At 40.1% G+C, this 24,090-nt stretch overlaps 1 protein-coding gene across 1 annotated transcript in view; it reads right to left on the reverse strand.

The window, feature by feature from the left end:
• The window catches only part of fchsd2 (FCH and double SH3 domains 2), a 70,656-nt gene that overhangs the window by 4,783 nt on the left and 41,783 nt on the right, over positions 1-24,090 (reverse strand). Inside the window, exons 10-19 of the mRNA XM_008286694.1 lie at positions 23,102-23,197; positions 16,561-16,677; positions 16,337-16,441; positions 10,399-10,488; positions 10,062-10,124; positions 4,374-4,508; positions 3,957-4,040; positions 3,650-3,827; positions 2,195-2,415; positions 11-203 (exon numbers count right to left, since the gene is read on the reverse strand). Coding sequence (XP_008284916.1) covers positions 11-203; positions 2,195-2,415; positions 3,650-3,827; positions 3,957-4,040; positions 4,374-4,508; positions 10,062-10,124; positions 10,399-10,488; positions 16,337-16,441; positions 16,561-16,677; positions 23,102-23,197 — 1,282 coding nt within the window. The remainder of the gene's footprint in view (positions 1-10; positions 204-2,194; positions 2,416-3,649; positions 3,828-3,956; positions 4,041-4,373; positions 4,509-10,061; positions 10,125-10,398; positions 10,489-16,336; positions 16,442-16,560; positions 16,678-23,101; positions 23,198-24,090) is intronic.

Raw genomic sequence — 24,090 nt, forward strand, 5'->3', positions numbered from 1 at the left:
TGCGCCTTACTGTGGGTGGACAGCGGCCCTTTGTGTGACGAGGCGGGTATTGGAGGCTTATGCTCCCCGTTAAGTGCAGCAGAGGGCGAGCGAGGCAGAGGAGGTGGGGTGGAGGTCTCAGGGCTGGTGAAAGGGCTGATGGGAGGTTGGTCATACAACGGGAGAGGTGGGAGAGAAGATGGCAGCTTCAACGATGGAGAGATCTACAGAAAGGGAAAGAAACCGGAAAAAAAAAAAAAAAAATCCATCATATTCTGCTCATCTTTGACTTTTAAACTTCTTGGAACAAGTCCCATCTACTTTACACAGCATCAAATATTGTAAAAAAAAAAAATTGATGACAGTATAAAATTCACCACTGTCATTGAATTAAGTCAAGGCTGAACAATTTGGACCATAAAATGCACACATCCACAATAAATGCATCTCTGCCTTTTATATAGAGTAAAAAGCTTTTGTCGGTAATGAAACTGACCATCCAATAACTGAACTCATCTTGACCTGAGAAAGTGAAGAAAGAGAGGCAGGTTGTGGAAGAACCTTGAACTTTAAAGGGAAGAAATAAAGTTAGAGGTCAATATGTCCTCTGAATATGAATCTTGGCCTGATGGACACTAAAGGGATCATCCTCTCATCTCTGTATCAGTGGGCTATGCCAAGCTCCATAAAATTTATCCGACTGGTTGAAAGCAATTCTCTTTTTCAGACATGGGATATGAAGCACTGCTGGTTTCATACTTTTTTTCTTTTTTTTTTTGATTAGAATCCTTTTTTTCCTTTTTCTCTGTGCCTACATGTGCACAACTCTCAATGGATCCTGCTGCTGTCCAATGCTGCAGTTATTTACTAAACTCCTAAAAACAGCTGGAAGCAACAAACTTAACTTTAGCTGCTGTAAACATTTAATCAAAACCCAGATTACAATCATCATTGGTGGATTTCATTAATCTAACCTGTTGACTGTCTTCATCTCAGTTGTACTTTTATCCATGAATGTAATGGCATGCAGTTACGACATATGCCATGTTAACAATGATACAGAAATGTAAAGCCTAGTAATTCCATTATGACTTTTGTGCGAAAGTGGCTGGGTTGTTTCAAAAGATATGGAGCTGACACGTTCAGATACCACTAGATTAATGGAAAGACATGCATGTCTGAAAGCAGCTATAGAAAAAGAAAAAGGAAGAACTCAAACAAAATAAAAGAAGGAAAAGCTACATAAACAACATGTACGCAGGCATATAAATGTAAGAGGAAAAACAGTATGGAGCTAACTGGTTGATATTACCAGTGCATTAACTGCATTAATTTATCTTTGTTTGGCACATATCCATCCATCATACTCTCACCTACTTGCTGTCTGTCAGCTACTTGTTGATGTGTAGGGTATTGTAGGGTTTTCAAGCCTTTTTAATGAAAACATCTTTCTCCTACTGCTGGAAAAAACACTGACAACATTTGGAAGACTAATCCAAAACTGCTAAATTATAAAATGACAAAAAGTCAGTGATTTTTACTTTCAGGATCAGATTATAGAAATACCACTGGTTTACTACACACAACTTTTCTGTTTGCATATCATCAGCCAGGATAATAATGCATATTTTTTTCAGTCAATCTTCAGACACCCTCTCCTCAAACTGACATTAAATCTTTCTCTATACAGCGATTCAAACATTTAAATACATAACATTTAAATGTTGCTAAAAGTTGCCGTGTTGCGTGTTATGTCTGCAGGCTTCTAGGAAGGGAGAGGCTGTATCCTTCCTGTTACTGAACCACTAATAGGGCAGCATTCAGTGGCACAGATAAGAACTTCTTCTCTGATTGCGGTGCCGGGTTTTTATCAGAGCGCTGCAGGAACACAGCAGTTCTGATCCACTGTTTGTGAACTCTGCCCTGCTGATAGATCAACTGGACAACAGGCAGGAAAGGGAGGGAAGTAGGGGTATAAAGTGGCACAGTAGACTACACTCAATCCGTGGTATTTCTGCCCTGAGGAAAGGCTGATAAGACCAAATATCCAGCTCAGACACTAAATGTCTGTGTGTTACCTAAGTGGGGGCATGTCTCTATTTTAAATCTGCTTTTTCAGTTATCCCACTCTGTTTTTGCCACATAAAATCACCTCAATATTTGTTCCTTGTGTTATCTGTGAGATTTATTCCTGTGTGTTCAGGTGTTACTGTACCTGTGTGTCACCCGTCCCTCCTCCGCTGGGCTCCCCATTCTCAGTGAGATCTTCTACGAGCACAGAGGGGAAAACGCCCACCCGCCCGTTCAGTTCACCCTCCCAGAAGCCATCGTCCGTCTGAGTGTCGCGGCTCAACAGGCGGATCACAGCTCCCTCGGAGAAGGACAGTTCCTCATCTGCCTGGCCCTCATAATCATAAAGTGCGCGGACGTACACCACTGCAGAGAGAAAGGATGATAAAGATGGAGAGAGAAAGCAATTAGAGTCACACTGAAGGAACAATTATTCTGAAGAAAAAGGCAGCTCCTTGCCTGCTTGGTCCTCATTGTCATAGAAAAAAATGGTACACAAAGCTGAAGAGAGGGAGATACAGAGAAGACAGAAAGCTGTAACTGTAATGATAATTAGGTGAGAGGATTTATTCAGGAGCTGTGTCCAAGTGTTCAGGTAGAGTAGACACTGAAAGCAAGAGTAGGAGGAGACGGAAAAAATGGTATGGTTAGAAATAAGGCCAATAAGGACAGAAGGACAAACATAAAAAATGACAGAACAGATAACAATCTGGTTACTTCCCCTTATTGTTTTTCCTGCAGTGAAAATGTACAAGCTAGGTTAAAAACCATTAATATATGTTATTCATTATCTAACTTAATAAGTTAGATGTTATTTTCACTGTCGACCAGAGGTGTGGTTCAGCAAGCCTTGCCAACATTTCTCTGAGCAAAAGTATCTCCAGCCTTTTTTAGAGGCTGTTGTGAATTTCAGCTCCAAGCTTGTGTCCGGCAATTTAATTTACTTTTAAATTAAGTTGTGAGCTTGATGACTTCTTTCACTGCCGGCTGCTTTTAGACTTTCAACGCCCAAAGTGTGTGTTTGGACAGGGTTGTAAAAATAAGAGACAGACCATAAGTGTTGCCCATTTCATTAAATTGAAAGGCAATTTTAACCACTCTCTTCTCTTTGCTCAGTTCTCTCCACTCACTTTGAACTAGTTTCTGTTCCAGTGAGCCACTGGAACGACAGCAACAACATTTCTAATTGCTAAATAGAAATGGATAAAAGAGGAACCAGCAGAGACCAAACTTATGAAAGTTGACCAAAGGTAGGATGTCTTATTAAACTCTGCTTTTATTGAATCGTGGCTCGTATTTTTCTTCCATTTTTTGGGATTTACTGGGTAATTTCACAATGATTTACCCAGCATGGTTCAGTGGACGTCCTCCACATTTGCTCTTTCCAGTAACACCCTGCTTAGCAAAATCAGTGTTTCCTATAGCTGGACTTCATTGGAGCAGTAAAGAGAAAAATGCCTCAGTCCATAATAACCTCATTACGAGGGAACAACATTTACACTGATGCAAGTGGAACTAACTTCATTTGCTGAAACTCCTGGCATTTAGCGTAATTACTACAAAGAATAATTCGCCGTTACTGGGTTTACAGAATACTTACTATTTGTGTCTCCATTGATGCAGCCAGAGTGCAGCTCTGGCTCCGTTGAATTGGACGAGGTGTGTGATCGGGCGTCAAGCGTAGCCAGAGACTGGAGCATGCTCAGAAGACTGTTGGAGGTTGGGAACTGCAGGTATTTCTCCGGGACGTAGCCCACTTGACCGGTCTTATTGCGTGCCTGGGAGGAAAATGAACAGCGAAGATGCCGCACAAACACGTGTGGGCAGACGGACAGAGCTAGTGAGATAATACCTGTTGCAAAAACAAATGTGATACGCATCTATGTGATGGATGTGTGTTTAAGCACCTTGACCCAGTCCTCCATGTCTCCATCCTCAATGACCTCCAACATCTCCTGTTCATCAATAGTTAACTCGTCCGGCTGAGAGGCCTGCGGGAGAGGCCCACCAAGGGGTAAAGACAGAAAGAGAAAGAAAATGAGGATGAGAAAAAGAAAGAGAATAATCATACTTCACAGCAGAGACTTTTTTGTAAAAAATTCATTTGAAATTGCTAAAGATTTCATGGCCGCTAATTGCAAATTCTTCGGTATTTCTCGGTTTATACAAATACGACTCTAATATTCAAATGTTGTTGTCTCATTGCGCACATGAATATGCATCATACTGTGTTGTGGGAGCTCCCTTCCTGGCAGCAGATCGTTGGTATGTGTGTAGGTAAGCGTGCAACCATGAAACTGCAGAGAGTGATTGCTGCTTTATACCTTGTATGAGTACAGGACTTTGCAGGTTAGCGGGTAGTTGCGGAGGGTTCCCGAAGGACTGGAGCTGCTGTCATCGAAAACCTCCATATTCTCTTCACACTCTTCACCTTCCTCACGCTCCAAGTCCACTGTGCCCTTTAACACACAAACAGAGCCACATCCAGATAAAGTCAAAACCCCTGATAAGTACAAGGACAAAGACTAAAAGCCCCACTCACTGTGAAAGCTCCAGAGTAAAAAAAAACAAAAAAACACCAGACATGTACACAAACAAGTGTTCAGATAAAAAAAGGAAAAAAAAGGGCTCACAAATGCTTAGATCTTGGAAGTTTTACTCCACATTTAAATTAAATTTCAAAAAATGTAGTTCAATTACACAAACGTCTGGTTCGTGGTCCTACAGTGAAGCTCAGCTAGTGACATGTTATTTCGTTTGCTCATCTCTGATTTCATCTGGTGTCTACAGCTCCCTCTCTCTTAACCTTGTTGTTCCCCACCTCTGCCCTTGACACTCATGCTGTGTTGCTGTCCAAGCTTCCACTCCCGCTGCCTCCCATGCATTTGATAACTACTTGCAAGGACTGTCCATTTAAACTGTTATCCTTTCCTCCTCTGTGCTCACCTCACAAACTAATCTACATTGACGATTCCTTACCTTTTCTTCCTGTCTAAGCTCCTCTGTCCTGCTCAGTGTGTGTACTGTAGCTTTTAGAGACAGGTGTAGACGGACTAATGTTTCGCATGATCCAGCCCCTCCCTCTTTTGTTCCATGTGAATTTTACTGGCTTATATGAATGTCATGTGATACAGCTGGTAGAAAGATCCATCACACACAGCGAGCTGACCTGGCCAGGAACAATAAAGAGAGTGTGTGTGCATGTGTGAGAGTGTTTGTGTATTCCCAGGTCATTGTGTTTAGTCATCAGATTTCTGTTGACACAGTAAACTCAACACCAGTGCAGAACAAAACAGACTCCCAAACTCCCAAGTTAGCCTCTTGGACAGAAGAATCTATTCTCTAGGGAAAAACACACCTTCAGGTGTGGTCTAATGACATTCTGTAGCAAAAAAAAGAACACACTCTTAATAAACTTTGAACAGGTTAAGAATAAAACCTTATCTTAAATGCAAAGACTGCCTGACTGTATGTTTGCTTTTCTTTTCTAAATAAAGCTAACATAAAATCTAACATAATGCTGCACTTACACACAGCTCTGCCTTGAGTAAACACTGATTTCAGCATGCTAACATGCTAAATTTGACACTACTTCACAAGTATAATATTCGCCATCGTCACTACTAGAGATTAGCATATTTGCATCTATAGCTAATTAGCATGCAAACTGTAGATACACATAAAATAAAGCTGAGGATGGTGGGACTGCCTATTTTTACAAATATTTGCGCCTTACTGGAGTTGATAAAATGTTTGTCCTGATGATGGCACAAGTGGAAAAGTCAAGAGATCGCTACAATTAAAGTATAATTCATCCTGCAGGTTACATGGACATGGATGCAAAAATTCATGGCAATTCATTCAGTAGGTTGGAAGAATTTAAAAAAAAAAAACAAGTCAAGGTATCACCAGGGTCACCGGTACAAAATTTTGTGACCCACTCAAAAGTTTCTCAGACATTTCACTCTAAATGAACGTAATATGCAATGTGTAAGTTACAGAATTTGTACACTCCAATAAGCAGAGTAACTATTGTGGGCTGCCAATGACTTATAATGCCACATGGCTTAGTGTTAATTAATTCCCCCTAGATATATCTACAAATCCTTTTGCAGTACTACCTGTGCAGTGACTATATTGTAAAGAGAGAGTGATTTCAGATGCAGTCGAGGATGGCGTGACAGAGGTGGATTTAATACGATGGAGAACAACTTGATGTCCAGGTCCATATTTTAAGGCTTGATGGCAAGGCCCGAATTTGGTGACTGCATGTTTCTTGTGTGACGTCACCCTTATCCACTTTACTGCATTGATTTAAGAGTAGGCAGCTCAGCCCGAGGACCGATTTCATTCCATCCCTGAAGTAAAATGACCAGCGTATATTTCAGTAATAACCCAATAAAACATCACCAAATATACATCTCAGAGTGTGTACCAATACAGCCGAGATGCAGACCAATGGCAGATTTTATTGGTCCAGGAGGTAATAACTGTAAAAGTGATATTGTAATGAGGCAGCGGCTGCCTGAGAGACTCGAGAGTTTGTGGCTTCCAGTATTTCATACTCGTATTAATAAAATTGAGTGGAATGAAGAAAGGGCCAAGGGAAGTGCCCGCTCGCTGCTCTCGTTGTTTGTCTGTGCCTTCCTCTGCTGATTATCATGCACAATCCATTCATCCCTTCTTCTTTCTATTGCTGTCGGTCACCTCTTGACCTCTCCCTAATCAGCAAACTGCTGCTAAGCAATCCCTCCTACAGTTCTCCTCCGTCTCTCTGTGTGTTTCTCTCTCCTTATCTGCTTTGTTGCACCTTGTTAATAACAATAATCCTTCTTTTCGGGCTGCTGTCAGTCTCCACTACACTCTAAATAAAATCAAAGGGCTGACGAACTGCTGTCACATGCCTGAATACTCAATGTGCCTCCTGGTCTGTTCTTCTTCATGACACCCAGATGGAGTTTTCAGCAAGTGTCTCTAACTGATTCATCTTATAAATAGGGCAAGAAAAGTTTAGAAAGATTAAAAATTTACGCCATTACCGACTACTGGCAGGTAAAAAAAAAAAGCCTTTCGATGTGTCAACATTAGAGAGGCTTGGCTTGGGAAAGGCAGCACTTTGTTTTGGTCACCATTTTGTCTGTGCAAACATGCCAGATCGAATATTTTTTACAGTACTCTGTGGGCTTACAGTATGTTCTCTGCTGTTTTTCACAATTCCCCAAGTCTCTCTCACCTCTGCATCCAATTTTACTTTAGCATTATCACTCTGACGTTACTCTCCCCTCCACATCACACCACCTCTTCTTTTTCTCAGCTAATTCTCTCCTTCTTCGCTAAGTGTGTCTCTCTACTCGCTCCTTCTTTCACGGCACGGCTCTCTCTTTCATCCCCTTTCCAGTTATCTCTCCCTACATTTGTCCCTCTCTCGCCATATTTTCTCTCTCTTTCTCACACTCACTTTCCCTCTCCCTCTCTCTGGTGTTAGCTGCGAGCTGCAACATCATGTGCACAGAATGTCAAGTGCTTCCAGTGGAGCAGACTGACTATGTTTAGTCCTGTTGACAGACGCACACACATGTCTCCTCACTAAGTCCTTTGTGGGATTAATCTCCTATTCATGGACATGGACTTCGCTCCCTGTACACCTAATGTAAACACACATTCAAATGTACATAAATATCAAGAACTCAAGCGCACATCCACACACACACGTGAGATAACAACACACAAAACTGCATTATAGACACAATTTGACATGTGAGTTTTATAAAATCTAATTTGAAGAAAAATGTCAGCATTTTCCAGACAAAATATACCCCGACTCCTCATTTCAGTATGTAGGGACACTGTGCTAGTACCAGTTTGGACCCGCTTTTGCCATCAGAACTGCCTAAATTCTTTGTGGCATAGATTCAACAAGCTGCTGGAAACATTTCTCAGAGATTTCGTTCCTTATCGTTAACAGCATCACACAGTTGCTGCAGATATGTGGGCAGCACCTCCATGACGTGAGTCTCCACCACATCCCTAACATGCTCTGTAGAGGGCATTTGAGTGCAGTGAACACACTGTCATGTCCGCCAAACCAGTCTGAGATGATATGAACTTTGTGTCATGGTGCATTATCCAGCAGAGAGTAGCCATTAGGGGAAGGGGACACTGTGGTCATAAAGGAATAAGCACGGTCAGCAATAACACTCAGATAGGCTGTGGTGTTAAAAATGATGCTCGAGTATGCCAAGAAAATATCACCCACACCATTACACCACCAGCAGCCTGAATCGTTGATATGAGGCAGGACAGATTCGATCTTTGATGTTGTTTACGCCAAATTCTAACCCTCCCATCTGAATGTTGCTGCAGAAATCCGCACTCGTCAGACCAGGCAGGGTGCTTCCAGCCTTTTACTGTGCAATTTTGGAGAGTCAGTGCTGACTGCATCGTCAGTTTCCTGTTCTAAGCTGACAGGAGCGGCAACTGGTGTGGCCTTCTGCTGCTGTAGCCCATCTGCTTCAAGCTGAACCTGCTGTGTGTTTAGAAATGCTCTTCTGCATACCTTGGTTGCAACGGGTGGTTATTTGCTGTAAGTGTTGTTAGTGTGAGCTCATAGAAAGCTGAGCTCAAACCAGCCTCTTCTCTGACCTCTGCCATCAACAACACCTTTTCGCCCTGCAAACCATCACTCACTGGGTGTTTTTTTTAAGGATCATCCTCCTTAAACCCTGGTGTTGATTACGGGTTAAAATCCCAGTAGCATAAGCAGCATAGCAGCATATCTGGCACCAACAACAATGTAGAAGTCACTTGAATTACCTCTCTTCCCCATTGCTGATGCTTCATTTGAACACCAGCAGAACCTGTGGACTGTGTCTACAGGCCTAAATGCATTGAGTGTCTGCCATTTGATTGGCTGATTGGATATTTGATTTACTAAGCAGCTGAACAAGTGTAACTAATGATGTAGCCGGGCATTGTACGTGTAAATTATCTGCTTCAGAATCTACGAAGGCAAAAACATTTATGACTCTCAAATCTGCACAGTAAAGAGACGAGAGTGGTATCAATCTTGTCATTTATCTCTCAGCAAGAAAGCAAAGAGGCGTGTCCCAAAACATCAAACTTATTTATGGTGGAATGCTGTATAGCGCAGGAAAAATGAGAATCTACTACCACCATTAAGGAAGGAAGTGAGAGTGTGATGCTACCTGGTGTGCACCTCCTCACTCTTGACATGCACACAATATGGACACACACTCATGAACATGATGAGGCAATAAAAAGGCTTCAGATTTGCACTCAGTGCATTGTGCCATTAAAGTTAAGGGTCATGAAATAAAAACTGCAAGTTGTGCGGGGACTGCATCAGTATTCTGCTGGGGGAAGTGGGGCGTTTTAAGAGGCTGTAACGGGCGTGATAGATGATTAGGCAGCAGGGCCGAGGTCAATTATCTCGCAATTTACATCATTCAGGAAGCGATTTGTCAGGAGAACTATTCTAGCGGGGTGGTTTTCACTTATAAAGGAATCACAAGGAATGTAAAGTCTATGATTATGACTCAGTGTGTTAAGACTTTAAAATTCTGAATGTGCTATACTATGTGCACTGTTTTCTGTAGTGCAAGAAGAAAACCTGCAGGAGGACAGAACATATAGCAGTTTATCTGATCACTTTAAGTGGTTTAAACAGGCTACTGTGCATGCATCAGGAACAGCTATGACTTATATTGTGTCGTGAAAAGATAGTTTTCTATTCATCCTGTAGGTGTGACGTGTACTTTCCAGCCAAGTCAGAAACTCGATTTACTGTACGCATTAGCCTTAATCAACAGATTTGCAGGAATTGGTAGGAACATTAGGGTCTATATAAAGTACATTTTTTCACAGGTTCAGTAATTCCTTCTATAATTTTTCACATTTTATTAATAAACTTTCTATTTCTGTGAAAACAGGTTTAATTTTACAAGCTTGGCTAGAAAGCTGCAACGTAGACACAGTGAGGGGAAGTGTCTCACCGACAGTGAGGGATCGTGGGAAGTGTAGCTGGCCCAACGTTCATTCTCCAGCTCCTCCATCACCTACAGCATGCACAAAGAGAGTGGCGGGTTTATACACATAACGCAATCAGGCTCACACACACACACACACACACACACGCACACACGCACACACGCACACACGCACACACACACTGGAGTATACAAACTAGAATTCATGCACGAAAGGATATGGACTTGCACGGGTAACAAGCACTGCTTCTGCAAAAAACAAGTCAGGCAGAGAGAAACAGGCATACACAGACACACATACATATGGACATGCGTTTTTTCAATCACTTTTGACAAGACACACCTGGTTCATGGCGCTCTTCAGCCAGGTATCCACAGCAACCCCCACTTGCCGCAGAAGGTCCAACCGAGCCTCAGCTTTCAACTTTATTGTCTTTGAAGAGAAAAGGGGTTGAGAATGTTAAAAACACATATCACTGGCCTACACACATTTTCTCCTATCAGTCTTAAAAAGACCATTAGTTTTATCCCACCCACATTATTTTCTAGTAAAGGAAAAAAAACATCTCTATACAAAACAAAAAATATTTTTGCGCCACAGCGCAAAAAAAATAAAAACACACAAAAAAAAAATAAAAAGAGATAAGAAAAAACATCAAAACACACAAAAAGCCCAGATAGGATCCATCTCTCATGTACAATGGGTTTATATCCAAGGGGCTTTCGAAATGATGTAGGAAAATGAAATTTAAGTGAACCTGTATATCAGAGCAAACATAAGCAACTGTGTCTGATCAAGAGACACCATTCATTGACAGATTAGCTGAATTTACACCCTCAAATGTGTTAAATCTGTACCACACAGTCTCCTAAGCAACAAATCATCAAATCTTGCTGTGCTTTGTTATAACGAGCTGTGAACACTGCAATGTGCTGTGTTCTTTCCTAATGAGACAATATGATGAGGCTTTAACTGCCAGTAGGGAAACCCCTGAGATTTACATTCAGTCTGTCTCGCCTCCTCAACTCCCTCTTTCATCTCTGATCCTTTCCCTTTTTTCTTGCTGTCTCTCACAGTTTTCATCAATTTCCTCTTTCATTACCTGCCTCTTTCCTTTCTCACCAATGCTGACAGAGCAGATTGATAGTTGATAGCTCCATCCCACAGAGGCGTAGAGTCAGACAGAGAGACACACTGTCAAGACAGACTCCTTGACTTTGATCAATAAAGATTTGAGTGTCTCCATTTCTTGTTTTCTTGTTTTGTTTTTTTTTACTTTCTTTTCGTTATCAGGCACCCATGAAATACTAAAGGGAAACACCAACACTGGCTGTTGCTGTTGAACCATACACATATCAGTCTAAAAGAGAGAAAAAGTTACAATATTGGGTGTTATACCGTCAGCAGTTGGTCCCTAAAGGAATTTGCAGCAGTACATCATTAGTTTGAGTCAATAGAATAAGCAGCCAGTGGTGTGAGAACAGATCGCTGGTAGGTAGACAGCACAACCTCCAGCAGACAGTTCGGCTGAGCAACGATAATCAATACAACTCAAACCGACAAAAAGGATGACAGGAAAATAGACGGAGGGATAGACATGCAGGGAGATACTGCAGAAAACAAATTCAGCTATCTGTCTGTATTCTGAATTATGGAAACACCTTTGGTAAAGAAACACTTAAGGATGCAAGTTTAAAATATTTAGATTTTAAGTTCTCTGTAAAGTGCTGCAACCAGGTGATGACAACACATTTGTTAACAAAATGCCATGACATTCTGTATGTGAGCTTCATCTGAAAACAACAAACTCTACAAGAGGTTATGTACTATATGTGAGGTATTGCAATGTGAATATAAGGAAGCAAAGTGGGATTACACTGGACAATTACTACCAATATGTACAGTGACTTTTCACAATTCAGTTTTATTTTTGTTTTCAAAAAATATAGAGCCAAATGAAAAGAAGCACCATGAACTGCTCAGTCGACAGTTTTTATGAACACAATTTGTTTTAGTACCAAAACAAATTAGTTCCAAGTGAACACATTCTCATGATTGTTTCCATATCCTATTCTCCAAAGGTATTACCATGTCAATGCAGGTAAAATGTGCATAGATTATGAGATACTTCCAATCAATTTTCCAATCCTTATTAGTTTTGTTTGCTTGTGCTGAAATGCATCTGAGAGCAGGACCCATTCCCTGTGTCGATGTCACATGTAAATGAGGCAAGATCGTTAGCAAGGACACAGCCTCTTGTCTCGACTATTCTTACTCTTGCATTGTTTAAGGGCTTCTTGGAAAGAGGAAAACAGCAAAGAAGCCCAGAATGATTTAATATCAAACTGTAGAATTGTATTTGACTGTTACTTGTTATTTCTTTTGTGCCTTTATTATGCCGACAGCTAAAGAGAGACAGACAAGAGGGGAGACGGAGAGAGCAATGTAAATGTATTTTTGTCATGCCAATAAAGCTTTTTTGAATTGAAATTGGACTGAGAGCATGACATCCAGCAAAACTTCCAGGCTAAAACTTAAACAAGGCCACTGCAATAGGGACTCAGCCTTGTGGGCACATGCTACCAGGTGAGCTACTCCAGAATTTTATCTTTATATGAAATTATATTATGACAGAGGAAGGAACCATACATATGGAAGATACTCCATCCATCCATCCATCCATCCATTATCTATACACCGCTTAATCCTCACTAGGGTCACTGGAGCCTATCCCAGCTGACTTAGGACAAAGGCAGGGGATACCCTGGACAAGTCGCCAGTCTATCGCAGGGCTACACTCAGAGACAGACAACCAAGCGCACTCACATTCACACCTACGGACAATTTAGAATCACCAGTTAACCTCAACATGTTTTTGGACTGTGGGAGGAAGCTGGAGAACCCGGAGAGAACCCCCGCTGCACGGGGAGAACATGCAAACTCCTTGCAGAAAGATCTCAGGTGTCCTTACCGGGACGCGAACCGGCGACCTTCTTGGTGCGAGGCAACGGTGCTAACCACCGCCCCACCTTGCATCTCTATATGGAAGATACTGTAGCTACAATATCGGAAAATGTCTTCCATGAGGTACATTTGAATTGGATTAATTTCAAGTAATTCTGAATGATTCCTAACTTTCATTCACTTTCTATATATCTGTGTATATAAATAGATGTCGACAGGATATGCAGTTTAGTGTGTAACTATCTCTAAGACTTCATAAAGAAAGAATAAAGCTTCTTTTGGTGTCACAGATTTTTTTTTTTTTTTTTTTTTTTATATCTCAAGAAGATAGGAATAGTTTACCATTCATCTTAATGCTATATTTTGTCTTGATTTCTGATCTTGGAAGCTTGTTGTTTTATTAATAGGCTCCAGTAGAGTACTAAGGGAAGCCTGGGGCAGAGTGTCCTAATATATAATTTATATAAGAATATAAAACACATTTAATTTTATGTTATTAGAATTATCACTTGTCTTTTATCATAGCGTGAATTACTTGCATCACTTAATCACACTGTGAAATTTTGTAACAGCAATAACTGTTTCAAAGGAAGACACGGCTTCGTGTTTTAGAGTCTTTTGTCAAACACTCAAGCTGAGTCCATAAAATCCGACCAGCACCTGTAGAATACAGAATACATAACTCTACGCTTTCTTTCACTATTTATAATTCCATTTGAATTCAGAAAAGAGAATTTTTCTAAAGCATGAGGTGTTTTGAAAGTTCTACTGAACCCTAAAAAATAGATTGGTGGCTATAAAACCTTTACACAGACTGATTTCTTTCAAGCCTCCTTCTCTTCTTCTTTTAAATTGTTTTACTTCATCTGAGTCTTGTGTGAAGATGGTTGAAAAAAATTCCACTTTACTCTTCCCCCTAATAATACATACACTCATTGATTCAAACCACTAATGTGTGCATGTTTGTCCATAAGGGCAACACACTCCACGGCTTTTCAACACATTCTTAAAATAAATCTTTAAGCTGCTGAAATTTGCATACGATTCAATGTCCTGACATTTATGGTACATGCATTATATTTTCTGTAAAGTATCTTCTAGAATAAATAAAACATGCATCTCAAATAAACTTAATAAACTTCCAACTTGTACCTTTCTCACAGGTTTGCCCACAGTTTGACATGCAGGAAAATGTGGTCACATTTTTAGCACTGCATCGATTTTAAACATTGATTTTTAAACTCAATTGTCCGTCACAGCATATTAAGATGTTGCCATAAGCAAACTAAGCAATTTATGAAAAATCTGCAAACAGGTAGCGAGCCACACTATGCTGTCAGTCTTTCTTACTGGCTGATCGTAGACTTCTTTGCTTAAGCTGGCATTTTAGATATTCTCCCTCTGGTGATGCCAAGTATTATCATCAGATTATTGTACAGCCAAATAGAAACACCTCAAAAATATCTTTTAATCCACAAACTGACATTCATTGTATATAGAATGTCTTCCTCACTACTAATTCTTCATCCTGAATATAAGCCTTGCTGAAACAGCTGCTGGAAAAGACTTGATGGGATGAAGATGGGAATTCATGTAACAGAAAAGATGGAGCTATCACTATCCAGATAACGCTGTAATCAAACCTACATAATGCCTTTTGTCCTGCTTCTGCTCCCTTTATAATTCTGTGATAAGAGCTCTGCGATGAAGCCATTTGTATCAAATGAGCTCATAAAATATTCATCATCTTAGTCAAGGTAATGCTGGCCTAGAAGAGAAAAGAATAGCAGACAGACAGTGTGAGCAAGAGAGACCGAAACAGAGGAAGAAAGAGGGTGTGGTAGGAAGATGGTTTCCACTTCGCAATGAAAAGCCGCCCAAATTATTGTGTCTGAAGTGAGAACACAAGTTACTGATAGTTGCTAAATTACACTTATTGTTTATAGTAGAATGAAATAGTGATCAAACCTTTGAGCAAACCTGACAGCAGAGGGTGCCAAATGTCCCTGATAAGAAAGGTAGTGTGAGGGCAGAGTTAGGTAGAGAATGAGCGAAGCACAGTGAGGCTGAAAAAATGAAAAAACACAAATATAGAGACTTTTGAGAGGGAGCAGAGACAGAATCGAGTTGAGGAGGAGAGGAGTGGATGATGCAGTGGTCTCATTCAGTGTGTGGCGGGTTGAATCTGTGAGGATCAAAACATAAATGATAGATATCTCTGCAAGAGGAAAGGCTGAAGGGTGTAGAAGGGAAGGAGGGAGAGTGAAGACAAGATGAGAAAGAGAAAGGAGAGGTGAAAAAAAAAACTTGGTAGAGGTGTGATAGTTTAAAATCTAAATTATTGGATCTAATGTCTAAATTGAAAATGTTACAAAAATATTATGGACCAGATCCCTTATAGCTGTATTGCTGTTGCACCTGTATCCTGTCACAGTGAGGTATTAGGAGAAACGTAATTCTGCAATGCTGTGGTCAAACCTCTCCAACTGAGTACAGGGTTGTGCAGGGGTTATTGAGCCTTGTGGATATTGATTTTTGTGAATAACTTATGGGATTTGTCATCTCTTGCGATGTGAAAGGTTTACTGGTGCGTGTTTGTTAAGTGTACCCCGCTACATGAGCCGTGCTGATGAGCGAACTAGGAGCCAACTGCCACTGTTTGCACTCAAATATTCAAACTGATTAGTCACACAGACCAAAGACTGGGCAGCAGGTAGCGGTATCATTTCAACAGAGGGGCTATTTGCAAGGCTAATGCTGTATTGATGTTACAGCAGCAGAGTGAGTTTACAAAGATATGCAATATTTAGTATTTCTGCATCAATGTGTGCTACTGATTTTACAGTGTATGTTTTAGAGGAGAAATCAATAGCCGATCACTGCGAAGACACAGTGAAACAATTGACAGCAGACTTTTCCAAACCGGTCAATAATGCAAAGAAAAAAAAACACTGTTTTACAGCTTTTGGGTTATAGCTTTGATATCATATCATATCATCATCAAACTACAAATCTACTGAATGAATGTTGGAGAGGAATCATCTGTCCATCTGTTCTCTATATCCTTGTATCCTGTGCATGGTAGCAGAGACTGGAGCCTTGCCTAGACAGGCTAGATCCTGGAGAGGAAGAGCTGACACACTATATTCACACACGTTTTAGTGTTTTCAGTTCACCTGACCTTGCATGTCTTCAGATTGTGAGAAGAAAACAAAGGCGCCAGAGGAAACCCACATGAAACTTCACACACCAAGGGCTTCAGTTTAAACACAGACGATGAGACAACAGGAAAATATTGACAATCTGAGTTACAGACCTCGGCTTTGCGCATGTTTTCTTTGGTGTCTTCTATCTTCAGCTCCAGATCTAGTCTGCCCTGCTCTGTGGGAGGCAGGCCGTGGCTCTCGCACTCCTCCAGAGACTGAAAACAACACACACAAAGACGCAAATTGATTAGAAATAGAGTGTGTTTAAAAATTTGCTTGATTCAGATTCACGTATTGCATTTGTGAAATGGGTATATGTGTGTGTCCTTCTTACTCTCTTGCAGTGAATGATATTCTTGTGCTCTCTGGCTACTCTCGTTGCCCATTTCCTGGCCTCCTTGTTCAGACTGTGCTCCTCCGTCGTCCCCGACTCCGACTCCAGCTGACGGCTCTAATGTAGACAAGCGTATGCACACATGCAGACAGGCGTAGGTAAACACACACAAGTACCCAGCCGCAGACACGCAAACACACGGAAGTACAGTGTCAGTGATAACAGCTTAAGGTGTGTGACATACTATACAGAGGCTGTTAATTAAACTAAAGATAGTGTGAGAGAGATTGTTTCCTTCTCGCGTAATTAATACAGCGTGTGTCGCAAAGATCTATTGTTATCCTCTTGGAACAAAATGGCTGCTATTAAAACCACATGTGCAAAACCATGAGTGTGTGAGAAAGTGTGCACAAGTGTATGTGTTTTTGTGTGTACAACTAAGTAAAAGAGCAGGAGGTGCATGGCAACAGCCCTTTATACTTAAGATTTTTCTCTTTCCTTTTTTTTTTTTTTTTTTACATAAAAAAGAAAACATGTGAGCCTGACAAAGAATCTGAATGAGGTTCCAATAGAACATGCAGCATCAATTACAGCCATGTGGTAGCTTTTCTTCAGTGACTTATGTATTGAATCTGACTCTGAGTTCAACCACTTACCAATGACAGAATCAGCATAGATCATATTTCAAACATTATTTTTCGAAAAGCCTTGAAAACACAATTTTTCAATCAGCTTCTTTCTGTGAGTACTGAATTCCCATTTAAATGGTCAATTATTTTTCTTTTCTTTGTGCCTTTCTTGTTGGTTTGAAGCAGGCAGGGATTAGTTGGGTCCTGCCACATACTTCTGTCCATCAACCACCATTTAGCAACAATTAAATGAAAATCTGACGACAGTTTGGGGGGTTGTTTTTCATTGTCAAATTCTGATTGAACCACACAGTCAAGATGAAACAGAATAAGTAGGTTTTTGAGTTTTCAGATCTTGATAAATCACAACTAAAAATCTGATTAGATTGGTTGCTCCTTCTTTAGTCAATTATTAATAATTTTACAAAAAAATACTTACTAATTTATCCCTGTGTTCACAGAGGAGCCTGGATGTTTGAAATGGATATGGTTACATATGAAGAGTTCATTTTCAAAAAAAGATAACTCCATCTTCACAAACCTTCAGAAAACCCACTTTTCCATCATCTACCTGAGGCAATATCAACCAAACTTAAGTTATCTCTAATTTTGTCATGTATTTCTACTGAGTCAAATTCACTCAACTTCAGTTTGACTGATATTATCTTAAATAAAGCATTAAAAAATGTGTTCTTATAGTCAACATATTGGCACTTCATCACTAAAAGCTCAGTTCCACACTAGTAATCCAAATTTTACAGTTAGCCGTCTTATGTATACTGCTAGTAAAAGTAGAAAAATGTCCTTTCTATCCTTTATTTTAACAATGTTGACTCAAAAATGATCTTTTTATTGCGTTCTGCGGTAAATATGGGTCACACCAAGGTAGGGAAACTAAAAGGATATTTCTGGCAAACCTGTTAAATTCCTTTTCTTCAGTTTTTAAGTCAGGCAAAGTCAGTTGTATTTTATTTCATCCAGTATCACAAGTCACAAAATTCCCTCCAAAGGCTTTGCAATCTACACAGCATGCAACATCCTCAGTCCTTTAACGAATAAGCGTGCTTAATGAGTAGTGTTCATAGCATTTATACAGTGCACGTAAATTCAGTGGCATGAATAAGTAGCCTATGTGTGAACTTTCGGATGTAAAGACATTCAGTGTCATCACTGTGTGTTCACAGACCTGATAGGTTCACATAATCTGATAATAAAGGTGTGTTAAGCCAAACTAAACTACACAATATTTTAAAAGTACCTTTTTATGCACATCATGCCTATTAATTATGTGCTGATGCAGTAACAATAGGGCATGAATCTGGCTAAGTATAGGTGTGAAACGAAGAATATTACACTGGAGATTTACAGCTTAATTACATTTAGGCACCGGAGAATCGCAGGGAGTTAAGGGAGGGAGGCAGAAAGCTAGATTAGAACAATGGCTATAACATGACATGTCATAGAAAGAGCTCAGTTAATTTCCGTTTTGATCATTTGCTAAAATTATTGACATAATTTCAGGTGTCCTACCAGCATATATACATGATACAGTGAAAACGTGAAAAGCCCCCTAATCAATCTGCATTCTGAATGTGTTAATGTATTAATGTCAATCACTGATTTATTAAACCAGATTCAAAAACTATTAGCAACTACCTTAAATTTGGTAATAGGAAAAATCAAAGCTAGTCAGCCTGTCAGGTAAGGAAAATGTGAAGTACAGCCCACTGAACTCAGAATGGTGTGATCATACTGTACTTCAATAACAACCTGCCATAATAACAGTGATCCAGGGGACTGTATAGGACAAGTGTGTTATTCTGAAGCTGCAGGGATCAAGGGTTGTGAATGAAATGAGTAAAAGTGAAGTTGTCTGTGTGGATGGTGCTTATGGCATCCTGATTCTGGTGCTGGTTTGAGTTTAAAAGTCTCTTATCAGACTAGTAGATCATGTAGCTGTAATCTTGTTATATGTCATCCCCTCAACCTCAGCACTTGATGTTGGTCTTTTCCATTGTATTACTGTCACACAAAAATACCAAAAAGGTCTAAACCTAGTGACGGTTTTGCTGCAGTAAGAAGCAACTACTGTCTGTTCTCATGCGGGTTTGCATCAATTCACACAAGTCATGGGCTCCTGCTGTTTTCTAAAAAAGGATCTCTCTCCACAGCTTGCAGACATACCGCTGTCTCGACTAATATAATACATCACGTTGAACAGCACCTGTATCACACTTTAGTCAAGGCAGCAGTATTTCTATGTAAGCTGTTTTAATGGATTCTTAAAAGCAGTGGGAGCCTAAGACTCCAGGGTGTCTGCGCAACCTGCATTAGAGCAGACAGCAGTGCCTTTACATGGCTATGATTAGACTTTTTATGTGTATTAATGGCAAAAAGATAAAAGGAGCTATCCTCAGAAGTCGAGAAAAAAATATCGCACAGGTAAAGAGCTGCTTGTAAACCAGAATAGACTGTCTATATTCAAAATCAATTACGTTTTAGTCTTAGGTGCAATACTATTTAACAGTCAGTACTGTACAACCAACATTCTCTGGTGTATAGACTTCTGCATGCAGATGTACACATCTAAAAGAACAAAAGTCTAATTATGTAGACTGAATTTGCCCACATTTACTAATACTTTCACATTCAGCATGTAGCTCGACTTTAATGTGGTGGTTCAGTAATGGTAAACATAGGAACTAATAAAGAAAATATACACAGACAAAAAGCAAAAAAGAAATACAAAACAATAACGGAGGCAGTCATTGTGTCTCCCATTACCATATTTTGAACCCATAACACACTACAAATGTGCAAATAAAAATCAGACACACACAAAAAAATTGACTCATTTATCTACGGGAGGGCGATGATAGCATGGTGATATTTCAACAGATGACATAACAGCAACTAGGTTACGGCATCTGATGAATCATCTGGTGTTGGGACTGCATTGCTCACCAACACATGTGTGACAGCATTATAGTGATGAGAGGCACAGCTATAACAGTGGTATTCAGTAATCCAGCAAATGTGGCTTTCTTGTGTCATTATCATGGAGCAACTGGAGAATGCGGAGCAAAAAAAAGCTTTTATAGTAATATTACTGCAACACAGAGAATTAGCTTAAATGGACATTGCTATTTACTCTCTAGTATTATTGGCTTATATGTGTCACAGTGTGTCCATTTGCAACCATGGGAGCAAAGGTAAGCAGACAGGGAAGGCAGGGTAGGCGGGAAAAGTTTAAAGAGTCAGAGAAATAATGTTTTTTTTTTGGGGGGGGGGGGTTGTAATAAATAAGAATTGTGAAGCAATTGCTGTTCTGTTTTCTGGTCTGATTGAGCTGTTGTTGCATAAAAGGAAAGTTGCACTTTAGGTGACACCTTTTTAAACCTGTAGTTCAGAACCTCCCACAAATCTGTCATGCTTAGTCTTACTTTTTACACTAGTAAAGGTCATATTGTTATACAGTAAGTGTAATTGTAGCTACACCTGTGTGGTAATGCTGCAGCATGCAACAGTCATGGTCACGCTACTGTGACAAATAGACATGGAGGTACTGACACCTAAGTTTCTTGCTTAAACTTCCACTATAACTCTGTAGAAGTGGAAAATCTATCCCGAAAGAAAGTTGCACACAATATGTCTGTATGGCTGCGATAACAACGATATCTTCCTTGAGCCACAATCTGGAGAGTCAAAAACAAATAATTTGTAGAGCACAACCATGTGTCAACAGCGATTAATAAGACAATATTCTTGCTCAATAATAATAAAATAAACCTGGGTCCTAGCAGTACGAGTGAAAAGCGTGAGCCAATTCTTAATCTTTCTTCCTAGTGACTTCATGCGCTAATATTTTGCATGCTGGTGCTCACTGTCCCCTGTGTAAAAGCCTTGTGCTGAAACTGGCTAGACATGCTGTAATGGCTCTGCTACTCTCTGTTTAAGAAGAGGGATAGGCCCTCACTGCTTGCCAGGATAGTTGGGATGTAATGGTTACTCTAGCTGACTAACTGTCTGACTGTCAATCAGAGTTATAGCATGGTCTACCATAGCGGTCCATTTAGACAGTGTCATTTAAAATGTCACAACATTGTTTTGTAATGTCAGTGACCGCGCAAAGGCTTTTCTTTGTGGACCTGTAAGGCTGTCTTTGAGAAAAATGTTCATGTCAAGTATCCAAAGTGTCATGATCACTTGTCGTGAGTATGTAGTTCAGACAAACATTGTCAGGAAAATGTACAGCATGAACAACCATCATTTTTTTTCGTCTGTTTTCAATATAGCAGATCATCTATTCATCTCAGTTTGATTGCGACCATGCAACCATAAGGATCTTGAAATGAACCAGATGCAAAACAATCAAACCACAGTATGGCTACCACTAATGGGAAAAGTTGTTTTTGTGGGTCAAAACCAGACACAAAATTCTATGTTAGAGCATTCAGTCCCTTTGTAGTGCCCATGCAAACATATAGTTATTCATATGTACGCAAAAAACATCAATCACAGCCTCAGCTGTCAGGGTGTATTATTAAGATATCTAGGAAAGCTTTGTTTGATACAAAGGGCTCCCTGCAGTACATGTTCAAGTCAGAGATACCATGAATGGAGTAGATGAGCCATGGTTTGTGTTAGGGAATGAGGATGGGAATGCTAACAAGGGTTAAGACTACCTGTGCCAGGGTCATTCTCATGGCACTGACGGGCGACGGCTCAATGTCCACCAACTGCTGCACCGAGCTCAGAGTCTGGCACACACACATACAGACAGGCAGGCAGGCATCCGCGGACCCACACACCCGAGAGCAGCAGTGCAAGCACACGGACACACAAACACAAGGAAGGGTTAATGGAAAAAAGTTTAGGGACAAGTGTTAGCAAAAGGTTGTACAGGAACAGGAGGACACAAGGAAGGAATAGAACATTGTTACTCAGAAAAACGTTAGAATACAGGAAAAGAGGAAGAAAAAAGATCAGTGAGGAAAGGAGAAACTGGCAGAGAGAAGCTGAGAAACAAGAGAGCACAATATGACTCAGACACAGGAGAAAAGGATAGCTACTCTGTAGAGGGATTAGGAACCATGTCCAGTGAGAGACATTTCTTTTTTAGCCAGCAGTGCTTCGAAAGTCGCCGGAGAGGGGAGACAATATGATTCCTGCTGCTCCTTTAAGATCACACAGAGCCTGACTGTTTGACAACAATCTCCAATCATTTTAAACATTAGATTTTAGATTTGACAAAAGATTTTAGATGGACTTCGGTGAAAGATTTTTTTTTAAATTCTAGGACTAGAAAGATAAGTTCCCAATGGACACACAACATTTTGCCGTTGACACTTAAAACTAGACCACAGAGTTGATTTATGTTTCTATCCGACTGTCAAAAGACAGTAGTTAACTGGACAAGTCCATCTTGGATTGTTAACATAAAAGAAATCTCCAATGGCTGAAAACAAAAGACCCAAAGATCTCTCCAGGGAGTAAGAATGATCAGAGCTTTGGCTCTCTGATTTTCAGCTCGACAAGCCTCTCAGCCCAAGATGTATTAATGCAATTCACTAAAACCATAAGAATAAAGGTAAATTAATTCTGCTTTAGTGATTCCACTGACTGAGATGAGCTTGAGCACGAGACTTAAGTCACAGATGTAAAATACAATATTAAAGGGGACAGAAAAAGTAGGATGAGGGAAAAGCCCACATGTGTCAACACAAGAGGCTGATTGCTATCTGTATGTGGGAGTGTGTATGTGTCCGTGTTTGAAACAGGAAGATGGAGCTAGAGGTGCTGTTACTGCTTTGAACAGGTTCATATACAAACAATCCAAGCACTAAAAGCACAATGCTGCTTGTGTATGAATATTAATACAGTGGATGTGTGTGCAGCTGTGCGTGTCTCACCGTGTCACATTCGCTGGGCTGGAACTGGAAGTCGTGTGCTTTGTGAAACACCGGATTCTCTTGCATGAACAACTGCTGGTTAAATTCTTGTATTATCTGAGAGAAAGACAATGGAAGAGAGTTAATCCTGTACATTTGCATGCAAGTTTGCAGCTGCAAAAGCTCATCAATATCAGAATCCATTGTAACCTCAGTGAATCCACGCTGACCCAGCTTCAGCTCCCAGTGAAGCAGCAAACTACAAACTCGTTTTTTTTACCAGCACATTTCAAGCCTATAGTGGGTGAGTACTTCTATTTCATTCATATATTTTAGGTTTGATTTTTGAGTATCGTGTTAATGACATCCATTTTCAGGTTAGAAGTCGTTAGAGACATCAATAAATGTATCTGTTTAACCAACAAAATTATCTGTCTGTGTATTCTGATAGTAGGCCAGATGCTGTAAACGCGCAATGCTGTGGATTAGTGTTTCACATGCTAAACTCTGCTTGTTGAAGCTTTGCACACATTGTAGCTGATGTTACCTGTGTTAGTGTAAAGTGCTCCCAGACACTTTGTTTTCTACATATTTTTATTTTGTTTGCTGAGGATCCTGCAGAGTGCAAATCATGTGTTACTGTCACTTGAAATTGCTGTTGTCTGTTTAAATAACCATGAAATACTTGGTAGGGTGATAGTGGAAGCTAAGTCAAACCACCATGAAACCTGTGGCTGACATATATGAAGAGCTCATTTGCAAAAACAGATAACTCCATCTTCACAAACCTTCAGAAAACCCACTTTTCCATCGTCTACCTGAGACAATATCAATCAAACTTAAGTTATCTCTATTTTTGTCATGTCATTTCTAATGAGTCAAATCCACTCAGCTTCAGTTTGATTAATATTATCACAATCAAACAACAAAAAAATACGTTTTCTGAAAATCTACAAAAATCGAGTTATCTGTCTGAAATACAAAGTAAAATGTTTGCAGCTTTATTTTGA

Source organism: Stegastes partitus, unplaced genomic scaffold (genome assembly GCF_000690725.1).
Source record: "Stegastes partitus isolate 25-593 unplaced genomic scaffold, Stegastes_partitus-1.0.2 Scaffold465, whole genome shotgun sequence".
Lineage (NCBI taxonomy): Eukaryota > Metazoa > Chordata > Actinopteri > Pomacentridae > Stegastes > Stegastes partitus.